At 40.6% G+C, this 21,747-nt stretch overlaps 1 protein-coding gene across 1 annotated transcript in view; it reads left to right on the top strand.

The window, feature by feature from the left end:
- Positions 1-21,747, top strand: part of FMN2 (formin 2) — a 160,460-nt gene that overhangs the window by 75,211 nt on the left and 63,502 nt on the right. Inside the window, exon 7 of the mRNA XM_077925750.1 lies at positions 3,411-3,498. Within this exon, the coding sequence (XP_077781876.1) occupies positions 3,411-3,498 (88 nt within the window). The remainder of the gene's footprint in view (positions 1-3,410; positions 3,499-21,747) is intronic.

Below are 21,747 nucleotides of genomic sequence, written 5' to 3'. Positions count from 1 at the left end.
GTCTTCTGTGGGTATCATAAGCATTATAATGGACACCAGACACAGCATAACATTCACTCACTTAACACAGCTTTTGAACCCTTAATGGAAAAAGTCATTGTTACACTGCTGCTTACAACTCCTTTTGGTACTTGTTTAGTCATGGTTGGCTGCACCATTTAAATGTTAGAAATGTCTTGTCTGTGAATTCATTTCCTGTAAGTGGGTGATCTCCTGTGTTGGTCAGCACCTTCCACCTCCTAGACGAAGATTTTGTGCAACATATTCATGATTCATTATCTAAAGGAAAAAGGCACTTACCCAACAAATAAGATTATAATTTAGCATTTCTCTAATGGATGATGTTGGCATTAAGGGGCTTTCCAACTACCTGATCTCAGTATCACTTAACAGTTGCCTGCTCTCTCTCTTTTCTTCTTCCAGAAAGCATTTTATGCATGTGGTATTGTGAATAGTCCCATGTAACTATAGCATTGAATTGAGATGTCACTTTCAACAAATAGATATGTTACTAAAGATTTTTAAATCCCAACAAACAATCCCGTTATTTTTCTAAGTACTTGAAAGAAAATGTTTTGAGGTGAAATCTAGAGGCAAAATTGAATGTTAATATTTGCAAAAGTGTGATTCTCCAGCATTTTTGCTGAGGAACAAACCTTGGCTTCCCAGTTGTGGTTTGTTTAGGACAGGGCTGGGAAACTGGATCATCTAAGTCTGGAGGCCAAATCTTGATGCCTGGCAGGCTAAATTAGACCTGTGGGCTGGAGGGTCCCCACTCCTAGTGTGGGAGAAATAAACCACAAACACTGAGTTGAATATAATGCTAAATCAGCCACTCTGTGGTTTGTTTCCCCCTCAAGGGTAGAGGAGCAAAGCTGGAATTGCTTCAGCTGTGTGCTTCATTCGCAGATTAATTTCCCTAACTTTGGTTTATGGTCAGCATTTTGTCTGAACATGACCAGTGTGTAGTAATTGTGCCCCTTGGAAGCCGTGAATTTCAAGTGACTGTTAAACAGTAAATTTCAGTGGGACTCAAGTCATGAATGTAATTAACATGTGCTTTTTTTTCTTTTTAAGTATAAATACTAGCCTTAGGGAGCTTGAGCAGTATCAGATCTTCAGGGAGTAGTGAGGGAAAATCTAACTCCTGCCCTCTGCCACAATCCTGGTGAACAGAGCTGGCCGATCAGTGAGGCACTCGCCTCAGGTGACAGAAGCGCAAAAGGCAGCACCCTGCCGCTTCCACCACTGCCGGAATGCTCCTCTCTCTCTGGCAAGAGGGAAGCATTTTGTAGTGCTGCTGTTCATCTTCCCTGCTCCTGGGGCAGAGAAGACATGCACCACCACCATGCAGAACACCCAAGCTCTGGCCAAGTTCAGTGAGAGATAGGCATTCCTGCATGTAGCATTGCCACTCGTCTCTCCCATTCTGAGGCAGAGAAGATGAGTGGCAGTGCCACTCTGGTTCTTGCCAATTTCTGTGAGGGGGGCAGATTCTGGTGGCAGCAGAAGTTTGGGGGAGGCACAGTGGGTGGGAAGCGGGGAGTGGCACATTCCCATTTCGCCTCAGGTGGTGACATGGTACAGGCTGCTCCTGCTGATTAAAATCTTCCCTCCCTAAATCTGCTGTTTTCATTAGGTAAGATGTGTTCATTGCCACCAATGAAAACTTCCTTTCTAATGTAAGGGAGGGTGGATGATTTTTCTCAGGAAGACAGCGGGGGGTAGAACAATTTAAACTCTCCCTCTACACTCCCAGTAATCCAGCATCTGAGATGGCTCCATTTCAGCTGCTTTTAAAAAAAATTGTTAAAAATAAACTAAAACGTGTGTATTAATTGCATTCATACTAGTTTGGTCCTTAGGGTAGAACTGTGAGTGTTTGTGACTGGATCGTCTGCATATTTTTAAAAGGCAGACATAGCCACAGAAACCTCCGTGTGGATTCCTGGGTGGAATCTACACACATCTATAAACTATTTTGAAAATGCTTTTTTTAAAAAAGCATTTTTAAAAATACATTGGAATTTCCATAAGGCTCACCATCGCCGTCAAGTGTCACATTGTATATTGCACTTAAAACACACTTAAAATGTTTTATTTGCAGCTGTATAGCTGAGTCCTATAGTTGAAATAGCTTCTCCGCCCAGCACCCTGCTCAAAGTTACCAGGAAAAGAAAAGGGTTAAATTCTTTAGGTGTACAATATTGATCTGCATCCCCACATCCATTCCCATGGCTGCATATACCTTTAAAAAAAAGACCCAGAAAATCCAACCATGAATCTCCCACTGCCAATTCAGCCTTTAGGCCTGACTTCACATTCCCTTGCATCAGCTTTTTCTCTTTATTTTTTTCTCTTAGCCAGCATGTTATTAATGTGCATATATTCTTTTTAGACTCTGTACTTCAAGTTACACAGAATAGTTTTATATACGCCTACCTCTTATGCCTGACAAAGCAGAGTTCTGTCACATTGATTTCAACCACATGCTTAAATCTTCCCAAAGAAGACTTGTTGGATCTAACACTTCTTAATTTTGATGGTTGAAATGTGTCTTTTTGATACCTACTGGATAGATTAAGGTTTACGGCATTGGATTCTGGTGTGTATTTTTTAATAAATGTGAGCTACCTTTCTTTTTTTAAAAAAATTACACTTTTTAATCTAAAAATGGGAAAAGGAAGTGTTGAACTGGAATATATGTTGCTAATTCTTATCCTGCCAAGATCAAAGAAACTTTCTTCCGCGCTGTGATTATTCTTGCTTTTTAAAAGTGCTGTATTTGTTTCTTTGTTTTTCCTTGAATTGGTCATAGAGCATCCCAATATGTGCATGGCTATTTTGCTTTTTTATATATATACTGCCGAATAAAGCAACTATAGAAATATTCCCACAGTTTTATCTTACATCTAATCTGGAAATAGTTGTGTGGTTTTGGAAGCAAAATCAAATATATATCTGACAGCCTATTTTACAAAGGCTCCAACATGGATGAAAAGATGAAGCTAAAAGTGCACATGCTTCTGGATTGGGGGGGGGGGCAAGATTCCTCCTTGCAAAGGCTGAAAAGGTGTGAGGCATACAGTGGCTCCTTTAGTTACGTAACGTTCGGGTTACAAATATGGCAAACCCCGAAGTGTATACTTCCGGGTTTCGCTGCGTGCGCATGCGCAGAAGTGGCGCCTCTGCCTACGGACTTTTCGGGTTGTGGGCAGACCCCCCCGGAACGATTTTAATTCGTATCCGTAGGGTCCACTGTACTTTGAATTTAATCATTTACAGTAATTTTATCAAAGAGTTTGGGGCTCTTTAACAAGTAAAATATAGTTTGTGGGTACTGGGTTTATGATTTATGGCATGAGAAAACAACTTGCTGGGAAGTAACAACATTTTCTTTTCTTTGGCAGGTTGTCAAGTTATTAAGCAACAAAAGATCGCAAGCAGTTGGGATATTAATGTCCAGTCTTCATTTAGACATGAAAGATATACAGCACGGTAAATGAAACAAACTTTTATTAGATAGATTTTATTCCATGAAATGGCTTTATCTTTTCCTATTGAAAATCATGGCCAGCGTTCTTTGTGACTGATACCTCTGCTGTCTGTCAGTATGGAGAACTGACTGAATACTGTATCAGCCTACAGCCTGAAATTGAAATCTAAGGTCTCATATGTTTCCTATGTGGACCTCAATGAACTGAATGAGAGTTTAGGCACTTCATTCTGCTATGCAGAGGTTTCTAGAATGCTGAATACTCTTCTCTCCTGCCTGTTTAGAAAAAAGCATTGTTGATTCCAGTTTACAAGAAGTATCACTGCAGTTTAAACACTTGGTGGCTTTAACTATGAGCACTTTTCTTTTTTTAAACTCAAATTCCCATTTTCCTTATAAAGTGCATTGTGTTTTGCAATAATACTTTCTGAAGACTTACTGGTAGCACAACCTTGAAAGTTTTATATCAGGAGACATCTTTTGGGGTGGCTGTAATTCCTCCTTCCCTATTTACATTAAAGGATGGCTTTGCAAAAAGGTGAAAAGTGGAGCTATATTTATACTTGCAGTGTTCTTCATGCCTCCTAAGTCCTTTTAATAGATTTAAAGCAGATGGAATGGAGCTGTATAGTGCCAGCTTACCTATTAAATAAATATGGTTTCAAGTATATTGCAGACTTCATAAATCATGAAAACATCTTTCTGACTTTTCTAGCCTACCTGTTTTAATTGTGAATTCCATTTGCTCTATTTTGTGGAAGAAATTACGCACAGGGCAAATGTTGGTGTGCACCATCAATTTCTGAGTAACTTTTAATCACAACTTAAGCTTTTGCTAAGTTATTTTCATGGTTACTAAACTTCCCCAAGCTGAAGCATTTAGGCTGGTAGTCACAGATTGAGGCGCCAGTGCTGGCGCCAAGAAGCACTTGGTATTTCAAAAGCTGGCAGATGTAGTTCAGTTAAGTCATAGAATGAAATCTGAAAACAATGATATGGTCCTTTCCTTCAGTCAAATATTCAGCTTGGTTTGAGTTAATAATGAGAACCTTATGAACAAAGGAGTCCGCCTAACATCTGGGTCTGTGGTAAAGCCAACACAAGTTGATTGAAAATTTGCTTGCTTAACATGCAACGCTAACAATAATATGGCATGAATGTCAGTCGCTGAAGGGGTCAAGCAATACTGTGCTTAACCTTTTATCCTATTAGGATTAAGTGCATGTAATTGTTCTATCCTACAAAGTCTCTTGCAGTATTTTTATATTTCTCTTCATTTGTTCTCCGTACTCAGTTCGTTTTCTTGAAGTGTGTGTATTTATGAGTAGCTAACATTTTTCGAAACTGTTGGACATAATTCTGTGGTGATACAAGGAGTTTGATGAGCCATAATAGACTAAGAGTGAGCAGTTTGCGATGAGTATTGAAAGGTGTGCAGATAGTGGACTGGATACTGAATGCCCAGCAGACATGCCTACCTTTCTACGTATCTTTGCACAGTCTAAATCAGCTTCTAATTTTCATTTGCTCCAAACTACTTAATCAAGAAAAAAATCCCTATAGACCATTTTAGTGCTAAAACTGGCAGATTCTCTCTTCCTTTCCTTTCCTGGGATGCAAGAGGAAAGACAATGTCCCCTCAATAGAGGACTGATTAAACAAATTATGTGAATTCATTTGTTGTTGTTTAGTCGTTTTGTCGTGTCCGACTCTTCGTGACCCCATGGACCAGAGCACGCCAGGCACTCCTGTCTTCCACTGCCTCCCGCATTTTGGTTAAACTCATGTTAGTAGCTTCGAGAACACTGTCCAGCCATCTCATCCTCTGTCATCCCATTCTCCTTGTGCCCTCAATCTTTCCCAACATCAGGGTCTTTTCCAGGGAGTATTTTCTTTTCATGACGTAGCCAAAGTATAGGAGCCTCAGCTTCAGGATCTGTCCTTCCAGTGAGCACTCAGGGCTGATTTCCTTCAGAATGGATAGGTTTGATCTTCTTGCAGTCCATGGGACTCTCAAGAGTCTCCTCCAGCACCACAATTCAGAATCATCAATTCTTCAGCGATCAGCCTTCTTTATGGTCCAGCTTACATCACTACTGGAAAAACCATAGCTTTGAATTCATAGAGTTGGCTAAAATGACAGCAGTCATTAGACTTCAGTCGAATCAAAAACTTAAGAAGGAATGAAACTGCTTAGAAGAATATATGAAAGACATCGTTCCAAAACAGATTTATTGATATGCATGGACTAAGTTCGTAAAGGAGTGGAAAAAATTATTGTAAGATTGTTCTGAGGGCCAAAGTAACTAATATATATAACACAATGATAAGTTCAAGATATATCAACGGATGTCGTGCTGTGGTGGAGGGAAGTCACAATAATAGAATGAGATAGATACAGAATGGAAAACGGGGATTTTACTAATGTATTAATTTACACTGTATATTCTGTATACCTTAGAGCATATATTCTATGTTATTATAATGAAACAAAGATTGAGAAAAGATCCCGATCCAGAGCTAATTAACATCATCCACCAGTTTGAGCACTCAAAAGATCGCCTTGGATTAACTCTGAAATTACCTGAGTTCCTCTGACCAAAATTAGAAGAACCAAGTCTAATTGAAGATTGGGGGGGGGGGGATACTCATATCTTCCTACTCCAATTCAAAGCAATGACATGAATGGGATTAATTATATGACTTTGTTAGTAAAGAATCTGTTTGTTTATATGGTGGTGGGGAGAATAGTTTCATTTGGAAACCCCAGGGCAGCACTTCAAATATTGCTACAATATTGAGAGGACAGAAATAAGCAAATATGAGGTGGCTGGAATTTCTTGCGATGATTTCTAAGAGAAAACTTTGTGGACGGGAAGCAGCAGCAGAGACAAGATGGGGTGCTCTGCCACAATGACCTGGGTATCAGCTGTCACTAAGGGAGGGGTTCACTTCTTTTCTTTTAATCTAATTTTTATTAATTTTCTATTTTAACAATCCAATAAAACCACGTTAACAATCATGGAACTTTGGGGTGTCAGGCATAGCCCTACTGGCTTTAGCCCAAACATAGCAGAGTTTTCCTGCACAGCGAAGAAGCTAGTTGCGGCAGTAATGACAAGTCAGCTAGACTCAGAATAACTATTTACAGGATTTATTAAAAGGAGAAAATAAAACCAGCAGAGTTTCTGCATACAAGTAAAAGTAAAATAAACCCTCTCTTTCTCTCTCTCAAAACCATACACAGCACTTCTACTCCTAACAACACCTCAACTCAAACTGAGCTAGCAATCCCTTGATAACAGAGCAGAGTGCTGGTCATTAACCAATCAGAGTGAGAAGTTTCTAGGTCAAGCTGACCTGGGCTTTCTGCCAAGAGTAAATTGACACCAGCCTGAGTTAATTGTGAGAAGCCAGAATCTGCAAGTTTCCCACGAGAACCAATTAACAGAAACTGAACACCCCCTCACAGATTCTGCTGGACAATTAACACCAAATACACCTATGTAGAAGATCATTTTTCCAGCAAACCTAAACCCTTGCACATTCGCTTGTTCTTTACCTTTGCCAATGGTTTAGTTAACACATCTGCTACATTTTCTTCACTTGATACATAAGTACAGGTGATTACATTGTCTTGTACACAGCAACGTACATTTTGGTATTTTACAGAGATATGTTTGGAACGCGATTTGAAACCCTCTGTTTTACTTAAGGTTATACAAGCTTGATTATCAATGTAAACTTGTACTGGTTCTCCACAATTTACATTTAAATCTGCTAACAAATGCTTGAAATAAATCACCTCGTTGCACAATTCACTCAATGCGGCGTACTCTGATTCCGTTGATGACACACTTACAACGTCTTGCTTGCGTGACCGCCAGCTGATTAAAGCTCCACCGACCATTATGACTAGTCCTGTGACAGATTTTCTATCCGGCAAATTTCCCCAGTCACTATCACAGTAGCAACTCAACATTTCATCCTCTGAAGAATTTAATTGTAACATATAGCCAATTGTCTGTTTGAGATACCTCAGAACTTGTTTTACCCCTTTCCAGGCATTTAGTGTGGGTTTTGAGACCAATCTACTTAATATGCCTACTGCATAGCTAATATCAGGTCTGGACCACTGTGCTATATACAATAAACTTCCAATTACAGAGTGATATACATCAGGATGTTCAAATTCAGGACTCTCATCTATATGAAGTGTTTTTATGAAACCTGGATCCATAGGCACCACTGCCCCTTTGCAATCCTGCATTCTGTATGTAGTCAGTAGTTGTTTAACTTTGTTCTGCTGACTAATTAGGCAGCTGCCATCTTGGGCCCAGCACACTTCCAACCCTAGATATGTCCTAACCGGGCCTAAGTCTTTCACTTTGAACTTACTGGACAATTGCTTGGCAAACCTTTTAGTTTGTTTATCTGTTTTGCAGGCATACAAAACATCATCTACATAAATCAGACAAAACTCTTGATCACTGCCTGTACCATGTACATAAACACAATTGTCAGCTGTACTCTGCTTGAAACCAAATGACACTAAGGCCTCATGGAAACATTTGTTCCAAGATCTTGCAGCCTGTTTGAGACCATATAGAACTTTGTTTAATTTTAACACTCTATTGGAACCTGTCTCATAACCAGGCGGTTCGGCTAGATACAGGTCTTCTGATATTGATGCATGTAAATATGCAGTCTGGATATCAAAATGGTTTAACAGGAGTTTTCTCTTTGCTCCAAGTGTTAAAATCAGCCTTACACTGTCCCCCTTAGCAGTAGGGGAAAAAGTCTCGTCATAATCTTTTCCAGGCCTCTGAGAGTATCCTTGAGCCACTAAACGAGCTTTGTATTTGTACTCTCCTGTCACAAGAGGTTTAAGTTTGTACACCCACCTGCAGCCTACAATCTTTGGCCCCTCAGGCGCTGCTACTGGTGTAAAAACCTTGTGCTCATTCAGAGAGGACATCTCTTCCTCCATTGCCTGTTTCCAGAGCTCTGCCTCCTCTTTTGGTAACTTTAACACCTCCTGAAAACTCTTGGGCTCTGCAATCACACTAAACACATTTGCAGTATCAGGAGAAAAACGCACCGGAGGCACTCCTTTGTTTTGTCTTTTAGATCTTCTGGGAGAAAATTTTTCTTCTGACCCACTTTCCTCCTCAGAACTACGACCTCTCTTTTGTTGCTTAGCAACTGGTCTTTGGCTAACTTCACTTTCTTGAGAGCTCTTATCTGAACTTTCCTCCCCCTCAGACTCTGACTCCCTGTGTCTACCTTCAGAGTCATGAAGTTCCTGGGAAGGTTCAAACCAAACCTCAGTATTGGCATGTAGTCTCTCCCAGCCACTATGTTCACAAAAACTGGCATTCCTGGAGATCACAATGCCATTTGTCCCTTCAGCAAAGCGGAAACCTTTTCCCAGCTCCTGGTAACCCACAAACACTAACTGTTTGGTCTTAGGATCTCCCTTCTTTCTCATTTGTTTCGGAATTAATACCCAGGCTTTTGATCCAAACACATGCAAATGGTCAATTTTGGGTTTTTTCTGAAACAATTTAAAGTACGGGGTTGTACCTATTGTTCGATGAAAGAGCCTATTTTGGAGATAACATGCGGTGAGCATGCTCTCCCCCCAATAAGACATGGGCAAATCAGCATCATCAAGCATGGCAAACATCATATCTTGTAAAGATCTGTTTTTTCGCTCTGCAACGCCATTCTCCTCTGGGGAAAAAACGTTCGTTTTTCTATGCCCAATGCCACGCTTTTGTAACCAATCTTTAAAGGCATTTGACATAAATTCACCACCTCTGTCCGTCTGTATCCTTTTAAGTTTAATGGACAGAAATCTTTCCACAGATGCCACCCAGCCTTTAAACTTAGTGAACACGTCACCCTTATTCTTCATGGGAAAAACCCAGGAGTAACGCGTGGCGTCATCCACAATTGTTAGTGAAAAGCGTGATCCACCCCTGCTTACAGCAAATGGACCAATTACATCCATGTGAATCAGCTGTAATGGTGCCTCACTAACTCTGTCGCTTCTGGGGTAAGAGACTCTGTGGGTTTTAACCTTTTTACACACATTACAATCAAGGTACTTGTTACAACTCTTTAAATTACCCCCATCAGCCAATTCAGACATTTTTAGTACACTTTTCCAGCAAGCATGCCCCATTTTCCTATGCAATAAGTGCACACAGTTGTCATGTATAGCTTTGTTATTCACTGCAGGCTGAGATTTACTGACCACTGCTGCAACTTGAGATCCTGCTTTAAGCCAAAACAAGCCTCCCTCTGACTTAGCAGTGCCTAAAATCTCACCAGCCTTCTTAATGATGCAACTGTCTCCTTCAAAATGCACTTTAAACCCAGCTTTTAGCAAACAATCTACAGACATCAGATTGCTCCTTAATGAAGGCACACACAGTACATTTTGCAGACATTCACGAAGACAAGGAACAAAAACTGCACCCCCTGAAATCACTTCGGAAGTACTTCCGTCTGCTAGAGCCACCTGGCTGCGCTGTGCTGAGTTCTTGGAAACAAACAATTCATCTGAATTCACGATGTGGCGAGATGCTCCCGAATCGACCACCCAGACCGCTTGTTTCTCATCAGCAATCTTGACCTCGCCGGTCACCAGCTGAGCCGACTGTTTTTGTTTGAAGAATTTCTTTTTACGCTGCTGCTGCTGCTGATCTCGTCTCTGCTCCTGCACCGGTAACTGAGACTTGACCAACTCCGGACATTGTCGTTTTAGATGCGCTGAAGACCCACATCGGAAACAACGCCTAACAGCAAACGCTGACTCCTCACCGGTACGCTGCTTTTGCTCCACCTCTGGCACGGCATGAGAACTCCTTTCAAACCGCCCGCCTGTAGAAGCCTCTGCAGCCAACGACCTTTCTTGCCTCTTCTGCCATTCTTCAATCAAACGCCCAGTAACGTAACTGACTGATAAATCATGCTCCTGCATGCCTTCTAGAGACAAAACTAAATTATCCCAGCTTTCCGGGAGAGAACTCAAAATAATAGCCACCTTCTCCTGCTGGTCTAACGCACAGTTTCTTTCCTGTAGCGCAGCAAACTTTAACTGTAAACTGTGTAGGTGTTCCTGCATTGTAACCCCAGGCTGTAACATTGCCTTGTACAATGCCTTGCGAATGAACAGCTTGGAAACCGCTGTCTCACGCACATGGAGTTCTTTAAGTGCTTGCCACACACCTCTAGCTGTCTTGATTCCCCTCACATACGGCAACTGGGAATCTTCCAGCCCCAAGACAATTGTGGCCCTTGCTCTTTGGTCTTTATCGAGGTCTTCATCATCAGGCTTCACAGGAAACTTACTCACCACTTGCCAGAGACGATCCCTCTGCAGCACTGCCTGCATGCGTTCCGACCACAGCAAGTAATTGGAGTCATTCAGACGCTCAAAAGCCATCTGAACTGGTTGTGAGGCCATCTTGAGAGCGATGTCCCTGGAACCCGGAACCAGCTACTCACGACCACCGAGAGAGAAAACAGGAACCACAGCACCCAGCACTCGCACGCTGCAGCTGTTGTCCTTGTGTCCACTGCGTCACCAGCTCACCACGGTCAGGAACCAGCCAGAGAACAACAACTTCTGGAACTACTGGAACCAACGCCGTTGATGCTGACACCACCGCAACTCAGGCTGGCAGCACAATGCCCATAACCTCATGGAACTTTGGGGTGTCAGGCATAGCCCTACTGGCTTTAGCCCAAACGTAGCAGAGTTTTCCTGCACAGCGAAGAAGCTAGTTGCGGCAGTAATGACAAGTCAGCTAGACTCAGAATAACTATTTACAGGATTTATTAAAAGGAGAAAATAAAACCAGCAGAGTTTCTGCATACAAGTAAAAGTAAAATAAACCCTCTCTTTCTCTCTCTCAAAACCATACACAGCACTTCTACTCCTAACAACACCTCAACTCAAACTGAGCTAGCAATCCCTTGATAACAGAGCAGAGTGCTGGTCATTAACCAATCAGAGTGAGAAGTTTCTAGGTCAAGCTGACCTGGGCTTTCTGCCAAGAGTAAATTGACACCAGCCTGAGTTAATTGTGAGAAGCCAGAATCTGCAAGTTTCCCACGAGAACCAATTAACAGAAACTGAACAAACAATTCCAAATTACAATAATTCTTTTAAAAAAACCAATGCCGAATTATACATAATTTGGTGACTTCCCATGTTCTGGGGTTCAAGTCCTGCAGTAGTTCTTAATTAATCCTTAGACAATAATTCGGATCTTGATCCTTCAGGTTCACACCCACTGGCTTTTATGACTTACAATCGCATTTGTATATTCCAACCATTAATTTTGCAAGGGGATTAATCCGATGTTGTTCTGCGTGGAATATTTTTTCTCCTTCCCTGTTGTCTTCCTGTTGTGTTCCAACACCAGCACTTTCCTTTGCTTCCGGTTTCTGCTCTCATGTGCAATTCTTACTGCGACATAGATAAGGCGTCCCGCCATCAAGGAGGGGCTTACTCCTGGCAGCCTGCTTGCCTCCTCTTCATCATCTAGATCAGCACCTCCTAGGTCACTGGACCCCTCCCCATGATCTAGTTCTTCACTATTGCCCCATTTCTCCACCCCCATGACCAGCCCTTCCAATACATCTCCCCAGAGCTCATGGCAGGGCTGATCATAATGAATTAATTATTTCAGTACTGAATAACATGGTAATGCTATTATTATTATTTTTAATGAACCACACATAATTGAAATCCTCCCCCTCCCCTGCCAAATAAAATAATAATGAATGTCACACTTCTTTCCACACCAAAATTGTGCTTGGTGTCTCTCTTCCATGTGGAAGCGGATGCCAGAGCAGAATTGTCTCTTTTGAGTAATAATAGATGCATGGAAAAATCTTAAATGCTGTATTAGCTTCTGTCATTGTTTCAGCTATTCATGCTGTGACAGGATCAAGGTTATTGCATTTTCCAACCATGCATATTTTGAGAAGTAATATTTCCTGAGTGAACTGTTGCTATTATCATTACTGTTCCATCTGGACAATATCATTATGGCGTCTCTATTGCTCCTTTTGGTTTGACACCCATTGTTTTGTAGAAATAAAAAGTACAGGCAGGGTTCTTTTGGTTAAACTTGTGACATTATAATTTATGATTGAAAGAAGTTTTAGCCTTGCATTGGAGATAGCTTCTCTATTTCTTTCTACCTAATCATAATATAAAAAACTGCAATATATATACATAGACTTTTAAAATCCAACATATACTGTTGTCTTTATTATCCAAGAAGTATAGTAAGACCTTCCATATCTCAGCAATAAATTAAGCTGAGCTACTATTCAAAATCCACCCATGGTACACACTACAATAAATCTTATTTCCACACACACACACACACACACACATCTAAGTTAGTAACAGGAGTGTGGAAATTACCCTCGGCCAATAAAGCGAGATGAGCGTCGCAACCCCAGAGTTGGTCACGACTGGACCTAATGGTCAGGGGTCCCTTTACCTTTACCTTTACCTTAGATTGAGAATTGCATTTGCAAATTTCCTTAATGAACATCTCAGGGAACACTTGACTGTTTCTGAGAGTTCCTTTCTGGCTCACAATGTTAACAAATGCATATTTGTGGTGCTGTGTACACGTGCCTTATCGTGTTGCCCATTGGGAAGCTAACATGGTGGAAGACCACTTGGGAATCCAACTGCTCCAGGCCAAAAGAAACATACATGGAAGCACACGCGCGCACACACACACACACACACACTCAAAGAGAGAGCAGAGACAGTTAAGAGAATTCACTCAAATACAGAGAAGATACTCACCAAACAGAAAGATTTCTTGTCAGGTGATCTGGTCATGTGGTTCACAACAGTCAGTGAGAGTTGCATTTCTGTGTGCGAGCATACACAACACCTAACTTGGTCATTCATGGAGTTTCATAGCACTTGAAAGAATGGGCTGAAATATTGTATTGCAATGCTCTTTAAACTGCAGTCCATCTAGACCAGGGGTGGTCAACCTTTTTATACCTACCCACCCACTAATGCATCTTTCTTGATGGTAACATTTCCTTACCGCCCACCAGTGCTCGATGGAAGGAGGATTCAGCTTGTGCCATAGAACCCCCTACCGTCCGCCTAGAATCCTGAAACACCCACTAGTGGGTGGTAGGGACCAGGTTGACAACCCTTGATCTAAACTGAAGGGTTTACATTCAATAACTTTTTTGCACATCTAAAGCAGCTTGGTCAACCTGAACACTGAGCAGATAAAGAATCTGGTTTCATATTCTGAGCCTAAGAATAATTGGGGGAAATCACCCAGAATTTGTAATTCATCTGAGTATTAAAAGTTGGACAAATTTATATTCTGAACCAGATAATTGCAAACTGGTAAGATCTCTAATTAGTGCAGGGCTTTAGAATAAAAACAAACTATCATTTTCTTTTTAAAGAATTTAACTATGTTTAAACCTGTATTTCCCTCTCTCTTCTTCCTGATAATGCTAACACAGTGTAAAATATGGCCTAGTCATGCTTTTCGCTTCCACCTTCAACAGCCAATGATATGAAGCACAATGCACTTGGTAATGATTGGTAAAGCTCCTCTAGGTATACATTTTCTATTATTTAGTATAAACCCACACTCTACATTGGTTGATGTCAGTGGACTTTCTGGTGCTTTGATCAGAATTGGTAACATTTTTGACAGGGATCCATTACAGAATAGGAAAGATTGAAATTACTCTGTCTGGAGATGAATTAAAGTTTTTCAGAGAAGTGAAAGTGGTACGATAGAGCCATTGTCGCTTGTGGTAAATTCACTTCATGGAAATGCTTCAGAAACCTGTCTAGCCATGATTTACACATGAATTACTGTTGTCTCTGTCAATCATACCACTTCCTAGTCCATGAAAAACTTTTGTCTGACTTTAGTAATATGTAATAATGGAATTGTGGTTCAGGTTATAGAGTTGCCATGTGTCCTCTTTTCCCAGGACACATCCTCTTTTTCATGCATAGAGTCATCATAGCAATCCATAGTTAAAAGTAGAAGTTGGCAAATGTGTCCTCCTTTTTGCTCTTCAAAATATGGCAGACCTGTCTCCGCTCCACCATGCCCAAGAAGCAGTATCCTGACAAAACCCTTGTACAAATGGAATAATGCTTTATGTTGTTTTTCTAATCCCAAAGCTCTTTTATTATTCAAATGCTCCCATGAGAGTGATGAGTGAATCTGGCATATATGAAAAGGGAAGATCATAAGGTCCCAGAACACAGTCTGCTTCCATGTAGAATGACCAGATTAAACAGTAAAATACAGACAAGCCCATGAAGCCAAACCATTTGTTTCAAGACATTTCCCACATGACATGATTAGTGTTTACAAGTATCTCCAATGCATTATTTCATTAGGAAAGGAGTCTGCTTTTCTAATTTGCTCAGGCATCATGTGGTACAATTTGAAATAATTAAAATGTAGAAGTTCTAAGCCTGTTCTCAGTTAATATTCTGGAATAATAAGGAGAAACAATGTAGTTCTTCATATTGTAATAAATCAACACACTAGAAAACTGGATTTATGTGCTGGTTGTAAAACTGGGGTTAATTTTCTAGCAACACTTCTGTATAAGATCAGCCTACATTTGATGGTAATTTCATTGTTTAGTTTTGGGCTGAATATTGTATTTTAATGCTCTTAAGCGGCAGTCCTATGCTCCCTGGGAGGGTGCCCCAGGGGCTGTATTATGTTTTGGATCTCTTCCACCTCCAAGGGCAGAAGTAGATTTTCAAACTCAAAGGGAAGCGTATTCAACCTCATACAGCCCATCCTGGCTCTGTGATCCTTGCCTTACTCATCTCAGGGCTCTGACATCAGTTGATGTAAAAAGAGAAGAGGGTGTGCCAGGCCACATTGGCTGAAGGCTCCAGAAGATCCAGAAACTTTCCATTCCCTGAACACATCCCTGAAATGGGGGGAAATGTATGACCAGGGCCAGGGCTGGGTTATCTTGCAACCTAGGCAAGCTACCCGCCCCCCAAAAGTGCTATCTTCATGTTCTAAAAAAGATGTCTTGTAGAAACGATAAAATTATTCAAACTACAAAATAAAAATAAATAAAAACATCAGAAATTTATAACACATATCACAAAAACTAATCTATATAAAACTCGGCTCCTCAAAGGTCTGCACCCTAATTGGCTGCCTAGTTGGCCTAATGGACCTGTTTGTGCCAGTCACAGAGTGTATTTTCCCTCCCTTTGAAAACAAATAGGAGGGGAAGTCATTCGAAGTAAAAAAAGAGGAGGATACCAGAAAGTGGGTGGGAAGGAAGTAAGTTAAAACATGGCTTCCTCCTCCCTTCCACCCTGCTGCCATACACCCAGCATGGCTGTTCATCTACCTTCATTTCTTCCTGCCTTCTTCCCACCTGGATTGTTCTGCTCATGTTGAACTTGTGAAGGAATGGTGTTTGATATGGTAGCCTTGTTACCACTTTGTTGTTCACATAATCATGTTAAAAGACTTAATTGGAAGTGAAAGTGCAAAGTAGCAGAGAGTAGGCTAGCAGCATTGCTATGTAATAGCAGAATTGAAATAGCTTAATTAGCTGACTCAGTCATGCATCGTGCCTAAACTCCAGATGACAGGAACTGTGTAGGCATTCAGCATTGCCTCATAAATGGTACTACAATGCGGTGCTTGCCAGTTGTGTCATTTGGCAATTGTTCCGTAATGGTAGCATGAATATCATGCTTACAACTCCTTTCACTTTTTATATATTTGTGGGCATCATTTTCAACTCCTCCATCCACTTTTCTTTGTGTAATTGCTACCCATAGTCATTTTCTACTGCATGCCATAGTCATTTTCTACTGCTGGGTTGTCATCACCCTTAAGAATGTTTGCAGTTGAATATATATTTTGTCCCCAATTTTAAATAGCAGTTGAAGGTCCCCCTCCCTTTTTTACACCTAGATCCGCTTTTCACATTACTAGTTCATGTATCTGGGGAATAACTGATGCAAATAACTGAGAATCAGAATAGGCTTCACCTTAGTAGTATCTACTACAGTGGTACCATGGGTTACAGATGCTTCAGGTTACAGACTCCGCTAACCCAGAAATAGTACCTCGGGTTAAGAACTTTGCTTCAGGATAAGAACAGAAAGCGCACGGTGGCAGCGGGAGGCCCCATTAGATTAAGAACAGTTTCAGGTTAAGAATGGACCTCCAGAACGAATTAAGTTCTTAACCCGAAGTACCACTGTACTAGTATCTTAGAAAATATTTTAATGATGTTTCGTGTGTTATCTTTTCAAACAGCTTGTATGTCTGCAGTGGCAGTCCTTTAAGCTTCATGGGGTGCTGCCCCAGAGGCCTCCCAACTTTGAGGGGATCAATCAATCATCGTATTTGTATGCTATCTTTGCAAAGTTAAAACTGTGCTCAAGGTATCTTACAACATATAAAAAATTAGTAACTACAAACGTAACAAAAGTAGTCATAAACAATAAGCAAAACATCAAAAAGTCACAACCATATACATCATAAGATCTGGAGGAAAATCCCATCGGCCCCCACGACTGGTCAATGAAAGCACCAGCTGGCCATGTGGACAGGAAACTCTTTCCCCAACTCTCCTGCCAGGCTGGAACTGCCACTGCTGTCAAAAATGGCGGGTGGTCTTTATGGCAGATCTTCCTTGCCACCAAAAAGTACTGAATCAATTTTTTTTGAGATGAACTGAGATGCTTTGAAAAGGCATTAAATCTCATTTTACTTAGAAACCCATTAACAGGCAGATTTGGTAGAACTGTGCTCATGTGGACACTTTGTTTCAGAAAGGTATATTCCAGTCTGAGAGTGACCTCCTCTTTTCTTCACCCATGTTTTTATCACTTGCCAAACTGAAATAAAACTTACCTAAATAATTAAGATAAGCACTAAAGGGCTCTGTATGGTCATATCAACAAAACTCTCAAAAATAGAACTGCAATATAATCTCTCTAGATTAAACAGTCTACAATGGTAATCATGTTTGCATTTAAACATTTTATTCTGAAAGGATTACAACACTGGGCTCATTTTTTCCCCTCCCTTTCCCCAGACAAGAAGGCGACACACTGACTCAAACAAAATGTATTTGTTCTCTAAAAATTTAACTTGCACAAATTTTATAAACAAACTGTATAGGTGTATGAAGTTTTGGCTGATTTAATCAGTAACTTATGTCTTTGGATTTATATAAGCTTGTTTACTCAAGATGCCTGCATTGGAAATGTTTATACTAAAAATACCTCCTATTTTATAGCATTTGAATTAAAATCTATATCATTGTAACATTATTGCTGTGGACTGGTGGGCATGACATAGTACCCCATGGAACTCTTCCTTCCTCTTCTTCATGCATGCAGAATTACCTCTCACCATGAGAGAGGGATGTGCCCAACAGCATGCACAGGGAATGGATTGAATCTTGCACCATGTCGTCATCCCTTACCCCTCTGCCAAATCATATATCCCCATAACAAAAAAGAAGAGACTAGATATCAATGCTGCTAGTAACTGTGTACTGTGATTACTCATATTTAAGTGCATTTTTTAAACTGCCTTGATCTTTTTCTACTGTATCTTAAAAAGTATTTTAGCAGCTTTGTGGACCCAGTGATATAAAAGCAGGGTAAAATTAAGACAAACTAATAATATTAAGAATTTGTTACATGACATTCACCAATCTCTAAACATAATGGTCTTTGGTCTTTCATTCTGCCTTTACAGTAGAATGGTTGTAATGCATCTGTGAGCATCTCCCTTGTATGGATATTGTCAGTGTTCATCATAATTCTGCAAAATGAAGCAGTATTATTTATTATTTATAGAAGAGGAGCCTACTTGTATCAAAAAGTACACTTTAAAAAAAGTATAACCCACCCTTTATTCAAATATCTCAGGATGGGGAACAATAAAATAATTTAAAGTAACAACCTGCAACAAAAAAAGAGCAGATAAAATTCACATTACAGATTGCCATAAAACTGCAAAACATATTCTAACTGAACATCAACAGCCTCCCAAGGCCTTAATGATTTGCCATGTTTAAGCTAGTGTCTAAGTACTAAAATATTAGGCACCAGTCAAATTTCAGAAGTGATGGAGTTCCGCATTTGGGACACTGGCACATTCTCATGTCACTGCATAGGGTATACCTCCTGGCAGCAGACGTTAAGAAAAGCTTCCCTGACAGAGCTTATCACTTGGGCAGCACTATGTAAGGAAATATTGTTCTTCAAGTATTAAAGTTCCAAGTTATTCAGGACTTTATAACTCATCACCAGTACCTTGAATTCTGAATGGAAATGTAAGCTGCAGCTTACAAGTTAATCTTAAAGCGCAGTCCTACGTACAGTGTACTACAGCAATCGAGTCAGGAGGTTATCAGGTCATGGATTACTGTGGCCAATCGGTCTCTGTTCAGGAGTGGCCATACCTGGCCAAAAGCACTCTGTGCCACCAGGGACACTTGAGCCGCCATTGACTCAAGTGTCAATGGATCAACTTGGATCAAGTAGTGCCCCCAGACCAAGAACCTTCTTCTTTACAGGGAGTGCAAGCCCATAAATGGCAGGTAGAGTATATAATTCCTAGACTCTAGAGCAGCCTTTATCAACCTGTGGGTCCCCAGATGTTGTTGAACTACAACTCCCATCACCCCTAGCTAGCAGACCAGAGCTCAAGGATGATGCGAGTTGTAGTCCAACAACATCTGCGGACCCACAGGTTGAGAACCGCTGCTCTAGAGCCACTGAACCACAGTGTCACTGTCTTATCAGGATTTCATCTCAATTTATTGGCTCTCATCCAGCTCATTAAAGTGTCTAGACAATGTTTCAGAACTTGCACAGCCTCATTTGACTTAGATGACAAGAAGAGCTGGTTGTCAGCACACTGATGATACCCCACTCCAAATATCCATTGACCTCTCACGCAGCAGCTTCATGTGGATGTTAAATAGCATGAGGACAAGGTAGAACCTTGAATGACTCTATGGATCATGAAGTTGAGCACAAGTTCCTCAGTGCTACCCTCCGGAACCATATCCATTGGTAAGAAGAGAACCAGCATAACATTCTGCCTCTAACTCCCAGCCCACAGAGCCAATTCAGTAAGATATCATGGCCAAATGGTATCAAAAGCAGTTGAGATATCCATGAGAATCAACTTCCCATGTCTCTCTCTTAGAAAAAGAAAAAAAAATCCTTCCAGTAGCACCTTAAAGACCAACTAAGTTAGTTCTTGGTATGAGCTTTCGTGTGCATGCACACTTCTTCAGATACACTGAAACAGAAGTTGCCAGATCCTGATAGTGAGAAGGTGGGGAGGGGTATTACTCAGAAGGGTGGTGGGAATGGGTGATTGGTAGATAGCTATATCTATTGGCAGATAGTAATACCCCTCCTCACCTTCTCACTATATAGAAGGATCTGGCAACTTCTGTTTCAGTGTATCTGAAGAAGTGTGCATGCACACGAAAGCTCATACCAAGAACTAACTTAGTTGGTCTTTAAGGTGCTACTGGAAGGAATTTTTTTTGTTTTGACTATGGCAGACCAACACGGCTACCTATCTGTCTTAGAAAAAGGTAATCCATCATGGTGACCAAAGCTGCTTCAGTTTCAAAACAGGGCCTAAAGCAAGACTGGAATGGTTACTGATAACCAGTCTCTTCCAAGAGGGTCTGCAGCTGACCAACCACTATCCTTTTGAGCACCTAGACCAAAAAGGGGGAATTTGTGACCAGGCGCTAGTAATCTCATTCTGGGTCCAAAGATAGTTGTTAGATGAATGGCCAATTAGATTGTAGGCCAGATTCAAAGTGCTAGTTTTAAACTATAAAGCACAGGACTCCAATACTTCAAGGACCTTCTCTCCCAATACAAACCTGCCTTATGATCATAAGAGGCCCTTCTGCATGTGCCTTGATGATGCAGAGTGGTAACAAGAGAATGTGCCATTGCAGTAGCATCCCCTCAGCTGTGGAATGCTCTCCTGTGGCATTGTCCGTTTGTTGGAGCCAAAAAAAGAGAATATTCTTGGTTTCCCCAAGTATTGGTTTGATTTTGGGCCTTTTATTTTTGGAGTGGGGTAGGAGATTTTTTCTGTTGTTAATCTCTGGGGGATGAACACTTTTATTAATAATAATTATTAATATTATAACTAATAATAACAATAATTTTGGACATTTTAGGGTACTTCTGTACCGTATTTACTTGAGTAATGTGCCATCGAATCTAATGCTCACCTCAATTTTCAGAACCTTGAAACAAACAAAAATAGGATTTGCTGGAGAATGTGCCATCAAATCTAATACATACCTTAATTTCGCAATGTAATTTGGCCCAAAAAGGTGAGCATTAGATTCAAGGAAATATGATATTTTGCATGTCACTTTGAGACTTTTTTGGGGGTAAAAAGTGATGACTAAATTTAATAGAACTATTTAATTTAATAGTCGCTCAACCACCACCACCACCACCTTGTTTAGACAAGTGGGAACCACTCTCTGGCTAAGTGATGCGTAGACTGTTTCCAGGATCCAGTCAACCCCTCACCTTCACAGCACACTCTGGAGACAGATGGCGAGCTTAATTTTTGAACTGTGCGTGCCAAAGCTTCAAGCCACAGTTGTGCCATTTATACTATTTTTAAATAAAATGTAGACCACATTTCCAAAATATGGAGCATGAAGAGTCACTTCAGCTGGAAATACATTTTCAGTTATTTGTTCACCTGCCCCCACATCAACACGGCCACAAGTTTAGGTGTGTGGCAGGCAAGAGAAGCAGCAGTGTCAATATATATCGGGTGTTAGGACAGTCTATGTTGCGGGTGGAATTAAATGTCTCTTATCTGCAGAGAAGGGTGGTGTTCGTGTTCATATAATCTCTCTTTAAAAGAAAAAAAACATGATAGTACATAATTTAAAGTGTAGAAATAAATAAGAATTAGTCATTTTATTTTAGTTTTGCTTTTTGGGTTAGAAATTTGTCAGCCATCATTTACCTTTGTCAAGGCCTGCACACACTGGCTATGCATTTTTGAACAATCCAGGTTCTTTCCCTCCACAGACCTGAATTTCTGTATAGTTTTTTTAATGCTATTTTTTTAAAGGCTATTTCTAGATTAAGCTATTTTCATAAAAGCAGAGAACCATGTTTATGG

Source organism: Podarcis muralis, chromosome 3 (genome assembly GCF_964188315.1).
Source record: "Podarcis muralis chromosome 3, rPodMur119.hap1.1, whole genome shotgun sequence".
In the NCBI taxonomy this organism is placed as follows: Eukaryota; Metazoa; Chordata; class Lepidosauria; order Squamata; family Lacertidae; genus Podarcis; species Podarcis muralis.
This window is presented reverse-complemented; position numbering and strand designations above follow the sequence as displayed.